At 45.6% G+C, this 22,962-nt stretch overlaps 1 protein-coding gene across 4 annotated transcripts in view; it reads right to left on the reverse strand.

The window, feature by feature from the left end:
- The window catches only part of ryr2a (ryanodine receptor 2a (cardiac)), a 936,900-nt gene that overhangs the window by 255,591 nt on the left and 658,347 nt on the right, over window positions 1–22,962 (reverse strand). For all 4 annotated transcript variants that reach the window (XM_038814319.1, XM_038814304.1, XM_038814294.1 and 1 more), the window contains 8 exons: window positions 20,201–20,336; window positions 17,565–17,751; window positions 13,839–13,944; window positions 12,577–12,697; window positions 6,136–6,305; window positions 3,353–3,573; window positions 2,452–2,542; window positions 361–501 (listed from right to left, as the gene is read on the reverse strand). In XM_038814319.1, coding sequence (XP_038670247.1) covers window positions 361–501; window positions 2,452–2,542; window positions 3,353–3,573; window positions 6,136–6,305; window positions 12,577–12,697; window positions 13,839–13,944; window positions 17,565–17,751; window positions 20,201–20,336 — 1,173 coding nt within the window. The remainder of the gene's footprint in view (window positions 1–360; window positions 502–2,451; window positions 2,543–3,352; window positions 3,574–6,135; window positions 6,306–12,576; window positions 12,698–13,838; window positions 13,945–17,564; window positions 17,752–20,200; window positions 20,337–22,962) is intronic.

The following is a 22,962-nucleotide window of genomic DNA, read 5'->3' on the forward strand; positions in this document are numbered from 1 at the left end:
ATGGACCTAGCAACTGAAAATTGCTTTCAGAACTATTAGCTGAGACAGAATTAGTCAGGTTAATTTCAATAGAAAAAATGGTTATTTATAAAGAACTGTTGAGGGCAGCATGGTGGCGCAGTGGTTAGTGCTGCTGGCTCACAGCGCCGAGGACCCAGGTTCGATCCCAACTCCGGGTCGCTGTCTGTGTGGAGTTTGCATATTCTCCCGTGTCTGTGTGGATCTCACCCCCACACCCCAAAGATGTGCAGGGTAGGTGGGTTGGCCCTTAATTAATAAAATAAAAAAATAAATTAAAAACTGTTGTTATGGTGGACAGTAAGATAGAAATCCCAGGTTTTGCTTCCCCTGCAGAGGTACCTTCTGAGACAGGGCATCGAAAATACCCCAGAACAACTTCCTGGACAAGTGAAGCTCCTCTTCTGAAGTAGCTCCGAAGCTACCCCAACCTCCGGAGAGACAGTAATACTTCCAACACCTTTCATAGTGATTGGTCAATAACTGGAAGAGAAGGATGACAGGTTGGTTACTGAACAAAAAATTACTTCTTAAAAAAATACATTGATTTTATTTTGTTTTCTCCCTCATTATGTAATGTGCATCATTCCCGGAGAAGGCGGACAGATAACCTGCTCCCGGGGCCTCCATCAAGAATGTGCGACAAGAAGGTCTGGTACAGTCGGAAAAGAAACAGAGGGAAACAGAGAAAAAAAACAGTTGTTATGATTGGAAATGCATTCCCTGAAAGCGTGCTGGAAGTACATAGAAATAATAACTTTCAGAAGAGAATCAAATAATCTTCCTATACCAGCCTCCCCGAACAGGTGCCGGAATGTGGTGACTAGGGGCTTTTCACAGTAACTTCATTTGAAGCTTACTTGTGACAATAAGCAATTTTAATTTCATTTCATTTCACATAAATTCTCAAAATTTACAGGTCAATGAGGTAAGGACAGGAAAACGACGACTAATTGGATAGCTCTTTCAGAAAGCTGGCAGAGGCTCGATGGCTGAACACCCTCTTTCTACGATACTAAAAGTGGCCCAAACTATACCTCCTTCCTCTGAAGGAGCACCAAGGCTCTGCTCAGCACCTATCAATTATGTCAACTGATTGTAGTGATTGTAGTGGGTTGAATTTCGAACAACGATGACACAGAATACAGGAGGGAGATAGATAACCTAGTGTTGCGGTGCAGTGACAACAATCTCTCCTCAATGCCAGCAAAACTAAAGAGCTGGTCACTGACTTCAGGAAGCAAAACATTGTACATACCTCGGTCTGCATCGATGGGACTGAGGTGGAGATGGTTGACAGCTTCAAATTCCTAGTTGTGCATATCACCAACAATCTGACCTGGTCCACCTACGTCGATGCTACGACCAAAAAAGCACAACAGCACCTATACTTCCTCAGGAATCTAAGGAAATTTGGCATGTCCACATTGACTCTTAGCACATTTTAAAGATGCACCATAGGAAGCATCCTATCTGGCTGCATCACAGCCTGGTATGGCAGCGGCTCGGCCCAAGACTGCAAGAAACTACAGAGAGACATGAACACCGCCCAGTTCATCAAACAAACCTGCCTCCCATCCATCTACACCTCCCGCTGCCTTGGGAAAGCGGGCAACATAATCAAAGGCCTCTCCCATCCGGCTTACTCACTCTTCCAGCTTCTTCCATCGGGCAGGAGATACCAAAGTCTGAGAACACGCACAAACAGACTCAAAAACAGCTTCATCCCCGCTGTTACCAGACTCCTAAATGACTGATGGACTTTTGGACTGATTTGATCTCTACTGAGTAGTGCTACATTCCTGTATGCTTCACCCGATGCCTGTGTCTATGTATTTACATTGTGTATTTTATGTTTGCCCTACTATGTATTTTCTTTTTGTGTATGGAAAGATCAGCTTGAGCTGCACGCAGAACAATACTTTTCACTGTACCTCGGTACACGTGACAATAAACCAATTCTATCTTGATCCTTCAACAGCACAGCAAAACAAAACATCATCACTCTACCACCTCAAGGGAAATTATATTTTAACCTTCTTACCAGCACACATTAAGATTAAAATTTTTAACAAATGCAGTCCTTGTACTGTGCCTTCCAGACCCACGACCACTGCCACCTAGAAGGACAAGGGCAGTAGACACATGGGAACACCACCACCTGCAAGTTCCCCTTCAAGCCACTCACCACCCTGACTTGGAAATGTATCGCCATTCCTTCACAGCCGCTGGGTCAAAATCTTGGAAATGCCTCCCTAATAGCGTTTTGGTGTACCTACACCACATGGACTGCCGCAGTTCAGAAAGTGAACTCATCACTACCTTCACAAAGGCAATTAGGCATGGGCATTAATAATTCTGACATGAATATCAGGAGCTATAGCAACAATGGGCTTTAAAGAACTTACCACATTTGGGCAAACACATACTTACTTTCAGAGGCATCTTTGCATGTTCATTCAGCAGGGGGACATCAAACACCAGTCTCCTCAATAGGTGCTGCATCATGGATGGTCGTAATTGACTGAAAGGGAAATCTCTAGGTTGAGATTTGGATGTGATTCCTTCTCATGTTTACCAGTACAGCAGAACAATAATTACACAGTCCCTTAAAATACTGTCGCAAAAATATAATTATTCTGTTTTTTTTAAAATTGAGGTACCAAAGAAAAGGCAAAGATGCATAAATTGAGGACAACCCCAAGAACCAAATTAACAAAGAATATACAAGGTAAACCGGGAAGTAAGCATCAGAAGTAAGCATCAGATAAAGCATTGCAAGAGAGATTGAGCAAGAAAATAAGTTCCTTAATTTTGCAGATCTGGAGTAAAGAGTATTTGGAGAATTACACAATGTTGACTATAACACAGAAGGAAGGGGAGGTAAATTTTAAACTTGCTCTGGGATGGCTGTGGTGGTGTTATTGGGACATGAGAGTTGTCAGCACTTGCCAATTGGTCAGTGCTCTCTGGGGCAGGAACTCCCTCTTGGTGAGGGTTGGTCGTCCTAACTCCAGCCTATTAAAGTGCCATTGTTTGTTTAATGGCTGCAGGATGAACGAGCCAAGCAGGATCCGGCTGGTCGCTGACTTTTACACAAGGGGGGAGTTTCCCCCATCACGCACTTCAGAACCCGGAGCTTGTGTTCCAGCAGTTGGAATGTTACCCACTGTGCCACACGGCATCCTGTGCTCTCTGATTGGTTTTCAGACATCATTGAACTCAAATCAAAATTAGCTGACCTCAGACACATAGAACGTGATGGAATGTTGGACATAGCATGAAGCTCAAATATTCAATTTTACTCCGCAGCAAATCTTATCATTTAACTTACCCACAGATTGCAAGTAAGCATTCCTCAATAGCATCCCTCTGAGCTTTAGTGAGGGAGCACCCTTTAGACAGCCTGTAGACAGTGTGCAACAAGGAATCAATAAGGGACGCATGATGTTCAGTGCCAGCAAAGAGTGGAGCACACTTTGTTAAAAGCGGCAAGACAGCAGTGCACAAGTATCGATTCAATGCCAATGCCATATCTGTAGCACTCAAGGCAGCCTAAAGATGCAAAAAAAACAAAAGAAAACGAATTTATCTCTGCAGTGAAAAGCAATCATGGGCCCTTAGTCTGGGCAGTCTGGTTAGCTTGAGAAATGCTGCTCCAAGATTCCTCCTACACCACTCAATAACTTGCACACCCTGCTCCGATTACCATATTGCACGTTTTAACATGGGTATAGTCCGGCCCCTGCCACTCTCTCTCAGCTTAGCCACTATCCCCTCCACCAGCAATGGGAAACCGAGGCTCTCCTTCATCCCAGTGGGCCACAAGATTGAAATCAGCCATGTTCACAAACCATCACCCCATGAATAAGATTGAACACATTTAATGCACGCTGAATATTTCATAATGAGTTATAGAAAATGCTCAATCTTTTATATATTAATAGATCTGTGATCAACTTCAAGTGGTAAAAACAAAATAAATATTGACGTAGAGGGAGCACATGGCTCTCACAGTCAATGTTGTCTGCAATCAGCACACACCTCACTTCATGTGCCCTTGCTTTATGTGTATTGTTTCGGTCATACCGGTAGGAAAAAAGCTACATGGATGGAAACCAGCGGAATGTGGCAACCCTGCACATGGGCAACAGTCAACAAACTTTCTTGTGGGCCACACGTAGAATCCTGATGGGTCACATATGGCCTCCTGGCCGCATTTGCAACACTGTTGCCTTAGACACTTTACTACTGTGACCCCCATGTACCCTGTTTCCATAATCCCACCCCATTTGAATATGTTGCTGATGAGGACAGAACAAGCTGTGAAACATTCAATTATAATAATAATAATTTTGTTATTGTCACAAGTAGGCTTACATTAACACTGCAATGATGTTACTGTGAAAAGCCCCTAGTCGCCACACTCCGGCGCCTGTTCGGGTACACTGAGGGAGACTTCAGGATGTCCAATTCACCTAACAGCACGTGGGAGGAAACCGGTGCATCCAGAGGAAACCCATGCAAACACAGGGAGAACGTGCAGACACCACACAGATAGTGACCCAAGCCGGATATCGAACTTGGATACCCTGGCGCTGTGAAGCAACAGTGCTAACCACTGCGCTACCATAAGAGGATCATCAACGAATGCAGGTGATAGAGAAGCTGACACCCTTTCATTGATTTCCATTTTGTTAAGATACCAGTCGTTTACAATGCCAGAATAGAAAATGTATATCCACCATATCAATAGTCTAGGGTTCTTGGAGGAGAAATGCAGTGCACATTATATATGGCTGCCAGCAGCTTGTATCATGCAAGCACTCTAACTTTGTGCATGATTCATGCTTGGGGGTTGCAATAATCTGCTGTTATTTTGTTACAGCTCTTTAGTTTAGGATGTTTTAGTATTTTTGTTCTGCACTTTACAAACTGGGCAATGCCAGTCATTTAAAACCTGTTTGGAAATTGCCCCCATAGCTGGCTCAATCCAGAATGATAATCTGATATTATTAGGGATTTCTCATGGCCCAGTCAACTGAAAGTAAATGGATGCAAATTCGCGGTAGCGGAGAAACACAGGCCCAAATTCCCAACATATGCTCACGTTGGGCAAGGCTCTTGTGCTAGAAATGCAAATTTGAAAAATTAACCCTCATTTGCCATTTTGGAAGTGTCATGCCTGGTCCTGGAAAGAGGCGAGTTGTGTGGCGTAGATGTACGGTGGAAGGATTGGCAACTGATACGATATTGTGGGGTGTCACTAACTTTACACAGCATATACAGGCAGCAAAGTGTTATAAACATGTGTGAAGGGCAGCACGATGGCGCATTGGGTTAGCCCTGCTGCCTCACGGCGCCGAGGTCACAGGTTCGATCCCAGCTCTGGGTCAAGTGTCTGTGTGGAGTTTGCACATTCTCCCCCTGTTTGCGTGGGTTTCACCCCCACAACCCAAAGATGTGCAGGCTAGGTGGTTTGGCCACACTAAATTGCTCCTTAATTGGAAAAATGAATTGGGTACACTACATTTTATTTTTAAATAAATAAATAAATGTGTGTGATTTTTCCAATCGGTTTTAATGCTGTGCCAATGCAGGTCTGGACTAATTCTTCACATTTATCATCTAAAATTGTGCTCTGCGCTTCATGCCACAAGTGACAATCCTGTAGCAATTAATACTTAATTTCAATTTAAGCTTCTCAAAGCATTTCCTCTGGATAGAAGAGTACTTTGGGAAGACAAATTTTACAATTATATTGCAGGTACAGTACAAGTAGATAGAATATTAAAGTTTTATATGTTCATTATTCCTACCAAAATACTGACGAGGAAAATTCCTACAGCCTGGCTGTATGAAAAATATTCACCATTACACCTTGCTGACTACTTGCTGACAGCACAGATGACGAATTTAATGTATTTATTTTACTCCACTAACCTGGAAGTGTCCGTTGATATTATAGATTGATGGCTTCATCTAGCAGTCAGTCAGGCCATTTTATTCCCAGTGTGAATGGCTGAACTGTTGAATCAGACTATACTTATATCACATTGACAGAAGCATGCAGAAACATGACACCAATTAAACTTCAGAGGCCTTTTATCTACCCACCGTATCCAATGAGGCAGCAGCTCGAAGGTCTGGCAGAAAGCCAACCTCCAGCAGATGTAAAAGGAAATCTTGTTCTTCGATTCCATACACCCTCTCGAGGAACAATACCATGGCTGCTTTATGATCAGGGCAGAATCCTGCTGACATGTCTGGCTCCACAACCGTCCCATCTAAAAGAAACATATGTATTTACAAATTGCTGAATGCATTAATAACATTTTCCTTAGAAAAGTCCAGGAAAAGTCTAACAGCATCTTTATTTTTATTTTTGCTTTCCTTTCCCAGTGCAGAAGCGTCACATAGCTAGCTGTGCAAACAACCTCCATTGTCGACGATGGTGTTCTCAGGTTAGCCACGAGACGTGGCCCAGCATTCGCTTTGATATTGCCTCTCCGCTGGGGAAGCGGCGAGTCTTCTCACCACATCCCCATGGTAGTGAAACTGAAAATCTGGCAGGGAAGGAGCAGCTAAACCCATGTTCTGCTGTTCACATTCACAATATCACCCCACTCCATAGAGTGAGAGGGACCAGGGATTACTTGCTCCCGTTATCTCAATGGAGATCGGTAAGGATGTTGATTTTACCCAATGTGTACAGGTCGATGGAACAAGTATTTAGAAAAAAACATTGTACGCGCCTCTAGAAGCTAGTGGTCCTCCCAGAATATCCGGAACATTTCAATTTAGCATTTTACAAACAATGGCAAACTTCTAAATGATCAACAGCTGATAGCCTTTGTACTTTACGCTGACCATCTTCTTATAACTGATGTAATTATCTGGCAGTAAATTGAAGTGGATGCTACCCCTCATGTTTCATCCAATTTGGCATCAGCTCATTGAAAAAGACTGCATGCTTCAATTTTTTGTCACTTGTGGAGGTAAAGGGCTAATAAGTAGCAAACTCTTCCTACCAGGATTCAGTGCAAACATAGTAGGAATACAGTAAGAAGTCTTACAACACCAGGTTAAAGTCCAACAGGTTTGTTTCAAACACGAGCTTTCGGAGCGCAGCTGCGCTCCGAAAGCTTGTGTTTGAAACAAACCTGTTGGACTTTAACCTGGTGTTGTAAGACTTCTTACTGTGCTCACCGCAGTCCAACGCCGGCATCTCCACATCATAGTAGGAATAGTCAAAGTAAAAGGAATTTAATGAGTGTAATTTTAACTCTAAAAATGGGTGCCCCCCCAATTCAGGGCATGGATCAATGGATCTACCAAATCGTGCGGCCTGCTCCACTTTCCACTGCCCAATTGGAAGCTAAACCTGTCAATCAGGCCTGTTGGTGACATTACATGCATGTTAAAACTCCACAACGTCCACCCCACTCCTACTCTCTCAGCAGATTAAGAAAGTTAAAAGAAATTTCAAACTCCAAATCAAGTAGCTGAAATATATGCCGTGTTCAGAGCTCATTCGCTCATTTGACTTTTTGTAGCAATATGCTCCATCAAAGGCAGCAGAAGAAAAAGAACACTATTTAAGACCCTTAAAATAATTAATTCTAGACTGGGACAAAAACTCCTCTTCCCCAGATGGGTGGCAATCTGATGGAGCGGACTGTCCGCACATTATAAAATTTTTATTCCTATCACGTGCTTGCTGTTTCAGCGCTCACACCTTAAACACTGCTAGCTGCTCTGTCCAAATAAGAATTGGGACAAATCCTCTGACGCACTATATTCTTTTTCCAGCTTGAGTGCATTGTGTCTGACTCTAGTTTCAGCTTTTTTCATGTCAATACATTCAAAGGGAGGGAATAATCTCATCCCATGGTCAAATTGCCAGGTAACCACACAATGCCTCTGTATTGTCCTATAGCAGGGGTGGGCAAATTTTTCCGTGCAAGGGCCACATTCAGAAATTCGCAATTTTAAAGGGCCGCATAGTATATTAAGTAAAATAATTAATATTTTAAATAGCCAAAATAAAAGGTCTTTAAAGAAAAAAAAGCACATTTATTTGAAAAACAAAGTAACTCAGCAAGTAACAGAACAATGTCAATGAGAATGATGCATCTGACTGCAGTCATTTACCAGTTTGTTGAAATCAGGTGTCAAGTTGCTTGTGCTGATCCTTAACACTGACAGAAGCACAGCCCGGCCGAGTCAACGATAAAAACGCACGTAGTGGGGTGGATGAGTGGGGCTGCCTTATTGGTCGGTTTAGTTGGGTGTGCGACCAATAGGAGTCCAGGTTACAAACAATAATAAGGCTTATTGTTTGTAACCTGGACTCCTATTGGTCGCACACCCAACTAAACCGACCAATGAGACAGCCCCACTCATCCACTCCACTACGCGCGTTTTATACGGCCCGCCAATGAGGTGCCCGGAATCATAACCGGCATTTTTGAAAAGCCGCCGGGGAAAAGCCGCTGAAGTAAATGCGCTTATTGAATAAGCACATTTACTTCAGCGGCTTTTCCCCGGCGACTTTTCAAAAATGCCGGTTATGATTCCGGGCACCTCATTGGCGGGCCGCATAAAAACCTTTGTCGGGCCGCATGCGGCCCGCGGGCCGTAGTTTGCCCACCCCTGTCCTTTAGGTATCGACTGCGATGAAACTAAGTGCTACGAGCAGTGGAAAAACCATTGTGTTTCCCGTTGGCGCTGGCATGCTGCTGGGGTAGGATTCAATGGCACTTTGAAACTTTTTTGGCAGGGGTGGGTTCTGCATTGGCTTTGAGAGGGGCAGGGCCTAAACTCGCTAACAGGTCCTGCTCCTGCTCCTCAGAGATGGGAGTGCCCTTCTTACAGGGAGCCCTGATCTCTCAATAACACAGCAGCCCCCCCCCCCTCCCCCCCCCCAAGGGAGCGACACTGTCAAGGATCCTCCCTTCAGGCATCTCCCTCTTCAGCCCCACCTCCATCACCCACTTCAGAACCCCCCCCCCACTCAGTACCCCCTTCAGACTGGCCCCTTAACAGTCCCAGCCTGGTGCCATGGACTCCGAGGGGGGCAAAGCGGTGAATGCTCTCTTGACACTTATGTCCAGGATGCCGAAAGAGTTCTTTCAATGGGGGTGAGGAACAAAGAAACAGCCTCTTTAAAAGAACTGCAGTTAGAAACAACACCTGCTCAAAAGAGGAAGCACTTCAGAGTTACTAGGCTGTGAATGGCTGCACGGTGACACAGTGGTTAGCACTGCTGTCTCACAGCGCCAGGGACCCGGGTTCGATTCTGGCCTTGGGTCGCTGTCTGTGTGAAGTTTGCACGTTCCCCCCATGTCTATGTGGGTTTCCTCCCACAGTCCAAAGATGTGTAGGTCAGGTGGATTGACCACAATCCAAAGATGTGTAGGTCAGGTGGATTGGCCATGGTAAAATTGCCCCTTAGTGTCCTTAGATGACCTGGTGGATTTTCCATGATCAATGCGTGGGTTTACGGCGATAGGACGAAGGCGTGGGCCTATGTAGAGTGCCCTTTCGGAAAGTCGGTGCAGACTTGTTGGGCTGAATGGCCTCCTTCTGCACTATAGGGATTCTATGGGTGAGCTATAAAAACAAATAAAGCTAATCCCTGCTTTGAAATAGCATGGACCTGTCAATCAAGAAACTTGTTAAAGGTGACGCACTGTGGAATTGAATGGGAACAATACAGTTCAAAGCTTATAGGTTTCTCAGCATGCCCAGAGGCTTGAAAATGTTAAAGGAGAATGAAATTGACTGTGGTAAAAGCATTTCAACAGTTTCCAAAACATATAAGGGAAGGCATTTAACTTCACCAGACAGATGATTAAACTTGACATGGTGGGGGAAGACATCAAAGGGTGTCAAGTCTTCAGAAGGAAGACTTTTACCCACATCTGACCGATCTTTGAACTTGACATGCTGGGAGAGACATCAAAGGGTTTCAAGTCTACAAAGGGAAGACTTTAACCTACATCCGGTATATCTTTGAACCTGACAGGCCAGAAGTGAAATCAAAGGGTTCCAACACATCAGAGGCAAGGCAACGTGACATGACGAAAGACAGTTTAATGATTTTCAAAGCCCCAGAGGGAAGATCTCTGTGCCACACGACCCCCATCCTGGGAAAGACCCCCGACCTGAGCCCCCCAACCTCCACCTCCCCTGAAGGACCACTCTTCCACAGAGGTAAGTGTGGAGAGGATATTCACTTCCTTGCCACCCCCCCCCCCCCCGCAACCCTTCCGCCTTAGAGACCTCGGCCACTGGTCACCGTTATCAGGATCAGAAGAGATTGGCACCCGTGTGACTTGCAGCTGGGGGGGGGGGGGGGGTTATACTGGGAGGCTGCTGATTCAGGCTTCCAACCCACTAGTCACATTTTGATGTATGGAAATCTGTTATAATCAGGTTCTCGCCTGTTCTGGTCCAGAACCTGGTCCAGCAGGCCAGGAAACTCACAATGGGTTTGACACCCGGTGCAAATCCTGTTTTGGCTTACATTCCTGATTTAACAGGCCCCGGGAACCCCGCCTGCATCTAGCAGCCCTGGAGAATCGCAGCCATCGTGTCTGTGCTTCGAGCTCATTGTATAATAGGGCACCGGTTTACTCGGGAGCCTTGATGAAAACTGCATGTACAGAAAATAATAAGCTTATAAATATTGTGTTGCATAAAATTTCACTAAAGTCTCTCACCACAAGTGAACTATATATCATCACATTAACTGAAATAATGATGTTCAACTGAGCTATAAATTTTTTTAATGGTTTGCGCACGTCAGCACATTCTAGAAACTGAAATTATTTATCTCAACGCCATCTACCTCATTTTTCAAGATTACTCTGTCTACAATGATTTTAATGACCTCCAAAATGCTGGAGTTGTGCCTAAAAAAGATACAGTTGTCAATCAAAATATATTGGAAAGCCACCAGTATTAAAAAATCATACTTTGAAAAAGGCCATTATTCTAACAAATGTAGGCTGACTATGGGAATAATGTGCCTGATTTGTTCCCACTCCAGTAAGCAAACATAGATAGAAGCTTGAACACAATGGTGCAGCAATTCATTCAGACAATCAATAATCTTTGTTGACAAAGGAAGGCTTATAGCATGCAATATAAGTGCTTTATAAATGATCGGAGATTATTTCTACCAACTATATCTCAAACCCTTAGCCAACTGAGCGCCGCTTTTCTCAGAAAGACACCAAAAGGACACATTTGGGGTGAGATTTTCCAACTCCGACACTGGCGGTCATCGCAATGAGTGGGAACAATTTGGGGAGCTCTTAAACGTCATCAGTCAAAATCTTCTGCCATTTCCACTAGCGGGATCTTCTGGTCTCACCGACATTGACCGCCTCCCGCCCTGGGTTTCCCAGCAGCGAAGGTTGTGAACACACCTGTTGACAATGGCGGGACAGGGAGATCCCGCCCACTGGCAAATGTGGGACGCCTCCACCGCCCCAAAACACGGCGGGGTGGGGTTTAATACTGTCCACGACAATGCCCATCAGGGCTGGGGCCGGAAAATTCCACCCGTGGGGTTGCTCCTTTTTCCTTTTATGGATAGATTGGTATTGTGGCACAACTAAACTTATCATCGTCTGCAAATAAAATTTCTTAATATACAGGGCACGATCTGAGAAAACCAAAACAGAGTGTCATTCTGGGTGGGATCGTTCCCAGTGCTATTTACCGGCACTCTGCTGTTTTCGTGCCCCGGGGGGGAACGTCCTGCCAAGGCTGAACTTAGCCCCATTTCCTGCACTGAGGAGTTCCGATGTGCGAAGCTCCTCAGTGCAGGAAAGGGTCGGGAAGCCATTTTTAAATGGTGCCCGGATCTCATGACCCCCCCTCCCGACACAACCCCCGACCACCGCAATGCCCCAGCTCACCTGTTGGGGGGGTCCTCTAGCACCCTGCACCCATCACATATGCCCTGAGCTGGATCCTTAGTGTGGGCACAATGCCAGCTAGGCACCTTGGCACTGACAGCCTGGCAGTGCCACCTGGGCACCCTGGCAGTGCCAGGATGGCACCAGGGTGGCATGGCCAGGATGCTCAGGTGGCAGTGCCAGTGTGCCAGCCTGGTACCAACATTATGAGGGTGCCACCCTGTCCAGAGGCTGACCACCAGGGGACCTATCACCTGGGAGACCTTCCCTAGGTACCTTTCCGTCTGGTCCTCTTCTGTGGGGGCTAGTACTGAATGCCACCCAGCTGGAGTCCCCCCCGGCGAGGCCGGTAGATGCCAGGTAGCCATCCAATCTGTTGAAGGCGGAAATCAGCTTCCAAGCTGAGGTCACTCTACAAGACAGGAACCCGTCCATTGTGGGCAGGGTCCAGATCGGGATGTCTCACAAGATCTGGCTAGATCTCGTGAGATGTAACAGATGTAAGGTAGTCAGGGGAGGCCTTTCCTGGCATCTAACGGCCATGTCCTGCCCCCGTTCACGTACATTGCGACCAGTAGATCACGTTCACAGTTTCCAAAGCCCTGTTATAGGGTGGGAAACTCACCCTTAGCAACTGTTGGCATTTGGAAAGGAATGCTGACAACTCCTTCCAGGTCTTCCAGAGGAATCAGTGACCGGAGAATGGATTTAATTCGGATTGCCTCTCCTTTGCCAGCATTAATGAGCTTTGAAATATAAAAAGAAAATAGACGTGTTGAGATATTCAAAACAGGAAAGCTACACATATCTAGTACAAAACACGATTACCACTGCACTTCATGACATTCTCTTGTTCAATGGTATTTTTGCTCTTTCTGTTTTTTTGGCCTCTCCTCTCTGAAGAAGAGAACAAGGGACACAAACGGGTCCCAGACTTTTGCCAAATGTTATCTGAAATCTGTTGTTATAAAACTTGGGGAAGGATTTTATTATTTAATATTCATAACTGTTTGCCCATAAGCAGCCCTCTCTGGGATCGATTCCCCTATCTTGTGGGCATCATAAAATGTTGTAACCACCAAATACCCAGATCTGATTAGCCTCCCTTTTAATTATGAAATCATGAATTGCTGATCTCTTCTATGCAGCTTGACTTGAAGCAATGACAGGATAAAACAAGCAGGCAATACAAAGATGTCTCAATTCTTGATCTATTTAAATCCTGATGGGTGATGAATGCATGGGAAGCAGGTGAATATTGCAGCAGACCAACCCCACCTCACAAACTCTTCAGTCTGGGCTATGAGGGAGTGAAGAACACCTCTTTCAACAATCTGGTCAAAAAAATCCCCAAAACACTCAATGATGGAAATCTCATTTGCTTTATTGCCCACTTGTGAATGGCGGGAACCCTCACAACATTTAAGAAGCATTTAGACAAGCACTTGAAATGCCATAGCATGTAAGGCTACGGGCCAAGTGCTGGAAAATGGGATTAGAGTAGATAGGTACTTGACGGTCGGCACGGACACGATGGGCCAAAGGGCCTTCTTCCATGCTGCAAAAAAAACTCCAAATAAAGGCTCTATGAACTCAGACTCTCTCTATGGATATTATTTTTTTAAAGAAAGCAATATACATTATTTTATTTATTTAATTACACTCTCAAGTTTGAGAAGGCTGATGTTATTCTTTATTTGAGTCTGACTATTAGCATCAGAAATTAGCAATATTCAATTTCAGTTGAAAGAAAAGTACTTCTGTGCAATTATCCCCAAAATACCTTTTGTGAAGGACTATCAAAATTAAAACAGTTGGGCTCAGTACCTTTAAGATATCAATGTTTGAGACCCATGAAATTCGTTTTTGAGTTAATTTGCTACTTACATGGATCTCTGGAGCACAGCGGCCCAACAGATCGATTAAAGCAGAATAGAAGGTCATAATGGCATTCCCCATGTGAATAGTGTCATCTTCCTCTTCTTCAAGATCTCTGTTAACCAAATATTTTCACAATATTTCTGATTTTTTGTGTAATTTATCATATGTTCGTGCAGATTTGTGTGTCCATTCATGAGGAAAAGTAATACAAATGCTTACAACTGGTCAGAAAATTCAGTATGTGTACACACACACAACCATACACACTCACATACAAATATGCACTCACACACGCTCACATATACACAGTCATACACACACACACTCATATACACACACACCCCCACTCACACACCACACACATTCACATACACACTCACTCACACACACTCACATCGGCCCACATACACTCAGATACACACCACACACTCACAGACACATATCACACACCACATACACTGATGTAGGCACACACCACACATACTTACATAGACACACACCACACACACTCACATACACACACCACACATACGTACATAGACACACACCACACACACTCACATAGACACACCCATATACTCACATACTCAGACACACACACATGCTCAAACACACACTCACATAGACACACACACCACAAACATTCATATTGACAAACACACTCACATACACACCCACACTCACATACACGCACACTCAGATACCACACACACCCTCACATAGACACACATAGTACACACTCACATACACACACACTTACATACACACACTCACATACATATACACATATACTCACATGCACACACTCACATATTATTATATACACACAACACACACAAAACGCTAATACAATATCCTAGAATATTAGCAGCAAACACAACTGAAAAATAATGGTTTATGTTACAGAAAGGTATTTTATACAACTGTGTTTCAATGTTTCCTTCACATCTTTCTCGCTGTCCCTCTGACACCACCATTCATGTGGCCCACCAAGCAACAGCACAGGTGGAGCCAGGTTGCTGCCAATAATGACTGCCTCTTTAGGTGTCACTAAGGCAGGGGCTGGTTGTGCATATCATGGAATTTCCAACTACACAAATCACTATGTGGTGTGAATGAAATTCCTCTTGTAGTGGAAATTGGGAGATTACTTATTTTCCATAATTAATTAACATCCTTGGAATAAAATGGCAGGTATGCAGTATTTAAAACGTGCCAATTCTGTAAACCCAATTTTATCAGCATGGTGATTTGTATTAAAGGAGGATTTAATCTCCACGGTTTTTAAATCAAGAAATTAACAGCAGCACATTATTTCCAGCTGCATTTAAATAAAAATCAGTTGCAAAGAATATATTCTTATTTTCCTATTGCTGATGTTAGAATATTTTTATATAGACTGCAAATATGGATAACAAATCGGGGAACTTGGCTCAGAGAATTTGCTGAGTTTAACAATGTGAATGAGCTTAATTAGCAAAATATTGTTGAGTCATCACGAATGTTTAAACATAGGACTGTGCCTATTGATGTTAACTCAGTTCTCACATTTTTACGGTTCAGCGATTCAACCAAAGCACCTTCCTAGTCAAAAACCATTTGTCTAGAAAGACAGGTAGCTACTGTATTTTCCCTAAAACTTAGGGCGGGATTCTCTGATCCTGAGGCTAAGTTTTGACGCCGTCGTAAACGCCATTGCGTTCCACAACGGCGCCAACATGGCCTCAGAATCAGCAATTCTGGACCCAACAGGGGGCCAGCACGGCGCTGGCGCGACCCACACCGCTCCAGCTACCGATCCCGGTGCTAACTGAGCGCCGTGGGGTCGGACATGCACAGTGGCACTGGCTCCAACGTGCGCATGCACAGTGGTTCCCTTCTCCGTGCCGGCCACGACGCAACATGGCGCAGGGCTCCGGGGCGGCGCAGAAGAAAGGAGGCCACCAGCCCGAGAGGCCGGCCCACCGATTGGTGGGCCCGATCGCGGGCCAGGCCACAGCGAAGGCACTCCCCCCCCCCACCCCCCCGGGGTCTGGATCGGTTCCCCCTCCGCCCCTTCCACACCCAGGTTCCACCAGGTAAGACCACACATGGACGGCGCCGGCGGGACTCAGATTTTTTGTTATGGCCGCTTGGCCCATCCTGGGCTGAGAATCGGCGGAGGGGGAGCCGCTCAACCAGCGCCACGCCAACCACACCGGCGCCAATGGCACCGATTCTCCGCTCTGTGGAGAATCGCGTCCCAGTGGTGTGGCGCGATTCGCGCCGGTCGCGATGATTCTCCGGCCCGACCCCAGGCTGAGAGAATCCCGCCCTTAAGTTATAACCTTTAGATTACAATGAGGCCATTGAGGGGCTATGTCAGTAAATATATTCACAATAAGTGCAGTGTAAATCTGGAACACCCTTTTCTGTTGTGGCCAGGGGTCAACTGAAAATTGCAAAAATGAAATTGATAAAGTTTTGTTATGTGGGACTGGGACCAGAATAAATAGGTGCTTGATGGCCAGCTCAGGTAAAAGGGTCTCTTCCTGTACTGTAAAACTGTACCATCTACAAGGCACAAGTCAGGAGTGTAATGGAATACTCTGCACTTGCCTGGGTGAGTGCAGTTTCAACAACATTCAAGAAGCTCAACACCATCCAGGACATAGCAGCCCGCTTGATTGCTACCCCTTCCATAAACACTCAAATGCTCCACCTCCGCCGTGTGCACCATCTACAAGATGCACTGCAGTAACTCGCCAAGGGTCCTTAAACAGCACCTTCCAAGCCCACGACCACTGCCATCTAGAAGGATAAGTGCAGCAGATACCTGGGAACCCCACCACCTGGACGTTCCCCTCCAAGTCACTCACCACCCGACTTGAAAATATATCGCCGTTCCTTTAGTGTCGCTGGGGAAAAATCCTGGAACTCCCTCCCTAACTGCACGGCGGGTATATCTACACCTCAGGGACTGGAGCAGTTCAAAAAGGCAGCTCACCATCTCCTTCTGAAGAGAAACTTGGGATGGGCAAAAAATGCTAGCCTAGCAAGCGACGCCAACATCCCGTAAATAAATTTAAAATAAAAGTTATGAAATCAAGGTGAGTAGCTGGAATTCAGATGCAGGTCAACCATGATCAAATTGAATAGTGGTACTATTTTTTCCCATTCATTCATGGGATGTGGATGTCTTTGGCTAGGACAGCGTTTATTGACCATCCCTAATTGCCCTTGCTCAGAGGGCATTTAAGAGTCAACCACATTGCTGTGGGTCTGGAATCGCCTGTACGCCAAACCAGGTAAGGACATTAGTGAACCGGATGGGTTTTTATGACAGTGGTTTCATGGTTGTCACTAGATTTTTTTAATTTCAGATTTTTATTGAATTCAAATTGCACCATCAGCCATGGTGGGTTTTGAATCGGTCTCCAGAGCATTACCCTGGGTCTCTGGATCACTACCGCTATGTCATCGCCTTTCCAGGACTTGAAGGACTCAGTGACCTTCCCCTGCTACTATATTGTGTTCTAGATAAAGCTATGGGTGGCTGCAATGGTTTTTGATCTTTTCATCCCTTGCGGAAAAAATGAGCTCCTTAAAGGTGAGGCTAGAAACAATGGTACTTTTGCCTTTTTCTTAGTTCAGATGGAGATATCGCTACGGAAAATATTTAAAGAGCGGCCACGGCCACTCCGTGGCCAGAAAAATCTGGGCATTGGCAGTGAGGTCACAAGTCAGACTCACAGACTTCTACTAGATTCGTCAGTTGATGACAGGCCATCTCTCGCTGGGTCTTCAGAGATCTTTATAGCTTCCTCCATGGCAGACAGGAGCCCGTCTCCTCCTTCTCCTCGTAGGGCTGGGCCAAAGCACTCGGGGCGACGAATCAGCAATCTCACAACCTCATTGGCATTCTCTTCCACACTCTCACCTACAAATCGACGGAACAAATTGCAGGTGAGGTACCAGCTCGGCACACAAGAGAAATAAAATCACCCTTAAATCAACGATGTATTTGAAAATCAATGGTCAGCAAAGATTTAGAAACCTTTGACACAATACGGAGACCCTGTTTCCATCCTGCAAATGAATTAAAGACAAGTTTCTTTCTTGTCTTGCAGCTAGCTCTTGAAATGAAAATCGCTTATTGTCACGAGTAGGCTTCAATAAAGTTACTGTGAAAAGCCCCTAGTCGCCACATTCCGGCACCTGTCCGGGGAGGCTGGTACGGGAATCGAACCGTGCTGCTGGCCTGCTTGGTCTGCTTTAAAAGCCAGCAATTTAGCTCAGTGAGCTAAACCAGCCCCTTCCACTGAGTAGCAATGTTCTCAAGGAAGTGTAGGTTACTGATTTGCTGCATCCATTCACAACAGTTGGTACTAAGAGATGTACATGATACTTAGTGCATGATCTAAGTGAAATGCCAGAATCTGTCTGGTTAGTATCAAAGATAAATCACACTTTGGAGTCCATTTATTCTTGTGTCCATTTTCCTGGCCGACACAATTACAATACTGATAACGAGTTCACTGCAGATATACACCATCACCACAAGGTTGCGGAGAAGTAACTGCATTTTACACAGGGCAAATTAATAAATGTTTTTTAAAAATCAGAAACAAACACCACCTTGCAGTGATTTTCCACTTTCTACTAACAAGAGTGAAAAATAACCAGCATAGAAAACCTGTAAATCCTCATTTCATGTTTCAGCATTTCAAATGTTTATCGTGAAATGTTGTTCAATTTTGTGATTTAAGCTCCTCCAAGAATTTGGTAGGTACACCCACGGAATTAGATTATTATTGGAAGGTTCAAGGCTGAATTTCCGGCCTTTGTTGAGATGCTGAATTCAGCTGGACTGGCACCGCAATCAGCTTCAGCACTTGGTTTAAGAGCAAGAATCATCTAGAATTACCATTGCTGACTGTTAACCAGGGAACCCTGCTGAGAAAGGTGGGTTTATCGATCTCAATTACGAAGAGGATTTGACTCAGATGTGAGGGCCCCTGTTTGCTAAGTCGCCAAATAACAGCTCAAATATGAAAGAATTGTCCGCTTGATCTAGTGATGCTGACGGGACCACCCACAAATTCAAGTCAGTGTCTTCAAGGGAAATTAATGAGTGTAAAATGCTGTGCAGTACACTGACTTAGCTGCTCAAATTCATATTTGAGACATATGTTCCTCACATGCAAAGCCCTCTGCAGAAAGGGCATATTTATAACAATTACCCTGTAAGGTTAGCCTTATCTTATTGTTGAATTGGAACGAGCATTTGACTAAGTGGCAACATTCATGGTCTTTAAGCCAACAGGTGCAGTGTTGTTCCAGAGAGTCTTGGTGAGTAGAGACCAGAGCTTAGGCCATGGATTCTATGTTAGTATCTAGGAGATACTTGTATGTAGGAGGGTTATGTCCCTCCCTTTGGGTAAAGATTGTTAGAGCCTTTAAAACCCCGTGCTAAAGCGGGCTTAACACTCTTTTAGATCATTTAAAGATGATTGTCCATGTTATACCTTGTTAGTCAATCTAAAGGGAGTCTAAAGGTGATGATTTCATAGGATCCCTACAGTGCAAAGGAAGCCATTCGACCCATCAAGTCTGTACCGACCCTCCAAAAGAGCACTGTACCTTGGTCCACTCTCCCGCACACCCCGCCCACCCTCAGAACCCTAAACCTTACAAACAGCAGCACCACTTGGAAACACCATCACCTGGAAGTTCTCCTCCAAGCCACTCACCATCCTGACTTAAAACTATATCACCGTTCCTTCACTGTCGCTGGGTCAAAATCCTGGAACTCCCTCCCTAACTGCACTGTCGGTGTACCTACACCACAGGGGCTTAAGCTCGCCACCACCTTGTCAAGGACAAGTAGGGATGGGCAGTATATGTTAGCCCGCCAGCGATGTCCACGTCCCATAAATTAATTAAAAAATAATTTGACCAAGTATTCAGTGATCTATTTGTAGGAAAGCAACATATCTTGGGGAGGGGAGGGGGGGGGGGGGGGGGGGGGGGGGGCACAAGCAAAATGTGCACCATGATGTCCACCATCTTCAAGGCACAATCAGGTATGTGATGGAATACTCTGTACTTGCCAGGGTGAGTGCAGCTCCAGCAATGTCTGTCCACACTACAGACTTGCTGCCTTTAGCCCTGTATGTAGCTGATTTCCATCAAGGATATCAATCTCCAATAAACATGTATCAGATTATTCCTCCAATCAGCTGGCTTACTTCTGTGTGCATCGCTCGTGTATTGTACCATCACTGACAATTTATTCCTCCTATTCCATAACGCGATTGTAGGCCGTTGTGGTCTATTGTTGGCACAGTCTTCACTTTTAAAGTGCAGGCTTTTACAGGGTGCCTTACCATTGCAGAATACAGCAAAACGGAGAAAATCCAAATACCGCTCCCCTTCCACAGGATTCCATCCAATGTCTGGGTAACCCTTGGCAACCAGCATAGCACAGCTCTGCAGGCCACAGCCAGCCAAATACTGAACAACCTGGAGAATAAAACATTATTAAAAGTCAGTAAGTGCCTTGATGCTACATTTTCAATGAGAGTTGGGGAAACTATCCAGCTTGATTGAAACATTCACCAAACTACTGGAACAATGGCGGAAGTTAAGGTGAAATCAACTGTTGACCCCTTGCATCTGAATTTTAATCCAGCCACAGATTGAGGAATTTCGAATTTCTCGAAGGGACAAAAGGTGGATAAAAAATAGTTTGTTTCATATCTTCACATATCCCTTTTGGAGAACAGTGTGCAAGCGCTGGAGGATTAGCAGGTTAATTATCAACATGCCCATGGCCATCAAGTCCTGGACTTCACTGGAACTTGAACCAGGAGCTTTGGACTCAGAGGTAAGGGAGCTAATGACCGAGTCCTGCACAAGGCCGCCACGATAAATCTTTGGTAAATCTTTTCATTTATTAGCAAGTACACTCCATATTTTCTATTCAAAGTTAACATCATTTCACTTTCAGGTAACTATGGCTTCAGGTGTTTTCCCCTTTGTAGAGCAAAAGCTATATGTTTCCCTATGCTGTGCGGCATCAAGGATCCCTAACAAAATAGAAGTCAATGTGAATCGGGGTAAAACCGCCACTGGTTGGGGTCATATCTGCCACAAAGGAAGATGTTTGTGGTGGTTGGAGGTCAATTTTCTCAGTTCCAGAACATCAATACAAGAGTTCCTCAAAGTAGTGACCTAGACCCAACCACCTTCGGCTGTTTAATTAATAACCTTTCTTCCTACAAGTATAGGGAGAAGGCGAGCCGCATGCTGGCGCACCAGCTGCGGAGACAGGCTGCGTCCATGGAAATATTGAAGATCTGGACTGGGGCTGGGGATGTGGGGGACGATTCTCCGAGCCCCGGGCCGGGCCAGAGAATCGCCGCAACCGCGCCACGACCCCCTGATGCTGGCGCGCGATTCTCCGAGGCGCGGAGAATTTTACCCAGCAGAATTTTATAAGGAATTTGCGGCGGACCTGGCACCACATCTGTTGGGGGTGTTTAATGAAGTACTGGAGAAGAGGGAGTTGCCGGAGACGATGAAGCAGGCAGTAATCACATTAATCCCCAAAAAAGGAAAGATCCAGTGGAATGTGGGTCGTATAGACTCAAATCACCATTGAACACGGATGTGAAAGTATTGGTTAAGTTGTTGGCGGGGAGGATGGAGGATTGTGTCACAGGGGTGGTTGCAGATGATCAAACAGGCTTCGTGAAGGGCAGGCAGCTCACGAGTAATATAAGACGCCTGTTGAATGTGGTAATTAATCCGTCAAGAGCTCTGGTACCAGAGGTGGTGGTGTCCATGGACACGGAGAAAGCATTTGATTGGGTGGAGTGGCGGTACACGTTGGGAAGGTTTGTGTTTGGGCCGAGATTTTGGCATGGGTGCAGTTGCTGTTTGTGGAGCCAAGAGCGAGAGTGAGGACGAATGATATGAGCTCACAAAGCTTTGATTTACACAGGGGTACGAGGCAGGGGTGCCCGCTGTCGCCGCTGCTGTTTGCGCTGGCCATAGAGCCATTGGCGATCAGGGGGTCGGCAGAGTGGCAGGGGACAATGAGGGGACAGAGTGAGCATCGGGTGTCGCTCTATGCCGATGACCTCTTGCTATGTGTTTCAGACCCGTTGGAGAGTATGGGAAGGATTATGGGCCTCTTGGGGAGGTTTGGAGGGTTCTCGGGATACAAGCTGAATGTAGGGAAAAGCGAGGTATTCCCGGTGGATGTGCTGGCACAGCGGGCTAATTTAGGGGGGGATGCCATTTACTGTAACGAGGGATAAGTTTAGGTACTTGGGGATTCAGGTAGCGAGGGAATGGACGGGCTCAATAAGTGGAACTTAACGAAGCTGGGGGAGGAGGCCAGGGAGGATCTTAAGAGGTGGGATTCACTGCACTTAACTTTGGCGGGGAGGGTCCAAGTGGTGAAAATGAATATTCTGCCGAGGTTCTTGTTTATCTTTCAGACTCTCCCGATCTTTATACCAAAAGCTTTTTTTCGGAAAGTGGACACAATCATCTCTGACTTTGTATGGGCGGGGAAGGTGCCGAGGGTGGGGAGGACCCTGCTACAGAGGCTGAGGCAGCAGGGGGGGTTCGTGTTTCCAAACTTGCTTCATTATTATTGGGCGGCGAATGTGGACAAGGTGCGGTGGTGGTGGGAAGGAGAAGGGGTAGACTGGGTTAGGATGGAGGAGGAATCTTGTATGGGGTCTAGTTTGAGGCCTATGGTGACAGCAGCATTGTCAATGGCTCCGAGTAGGTATTCAGGGAGCCCAGTGGTGCAGTCCACGGTGAAGATATGGAATCAGCTGAGGAGACATTTTAGGGTGGAAGGGATGTCGGTGCTAACGCCGCTGTGCAAAAATCATGGGTTTGAGCCGGGGGGGATGGATAGTGTATACAGGAGGTGGAAGGAAGTGGGGCTGGTCAAGGTGAGGGATTTGTATTTGGAGGAAAGGTTTGGAGTCTGGAGGAGCTAAGGGGGAGGGTAGAGCTGCCGAGGGGCAGTGAGTTCAGGTATCTACAGGTTAGGGACTTTGCATGAAATGTCTGGAAGGGGTTCCCTAGATTTCCAGGATACACCCTGCTGGAGCGACTGCTGCTT

Source organism: Scyliorhinus canicula, chromosome 1 (assembly GCF_902713615.1).
Source record: "Scyliorhinus canicula chromosome 1, sScyCan1.1, whole genome shotgun sequence".
NCBI lineage: Eukaryota > Metazoa > Chordata > Chondrichthyes > Carcharhiniformes > Scyliorhinidae > Scyliorhinus > Scyliorhinus canicula.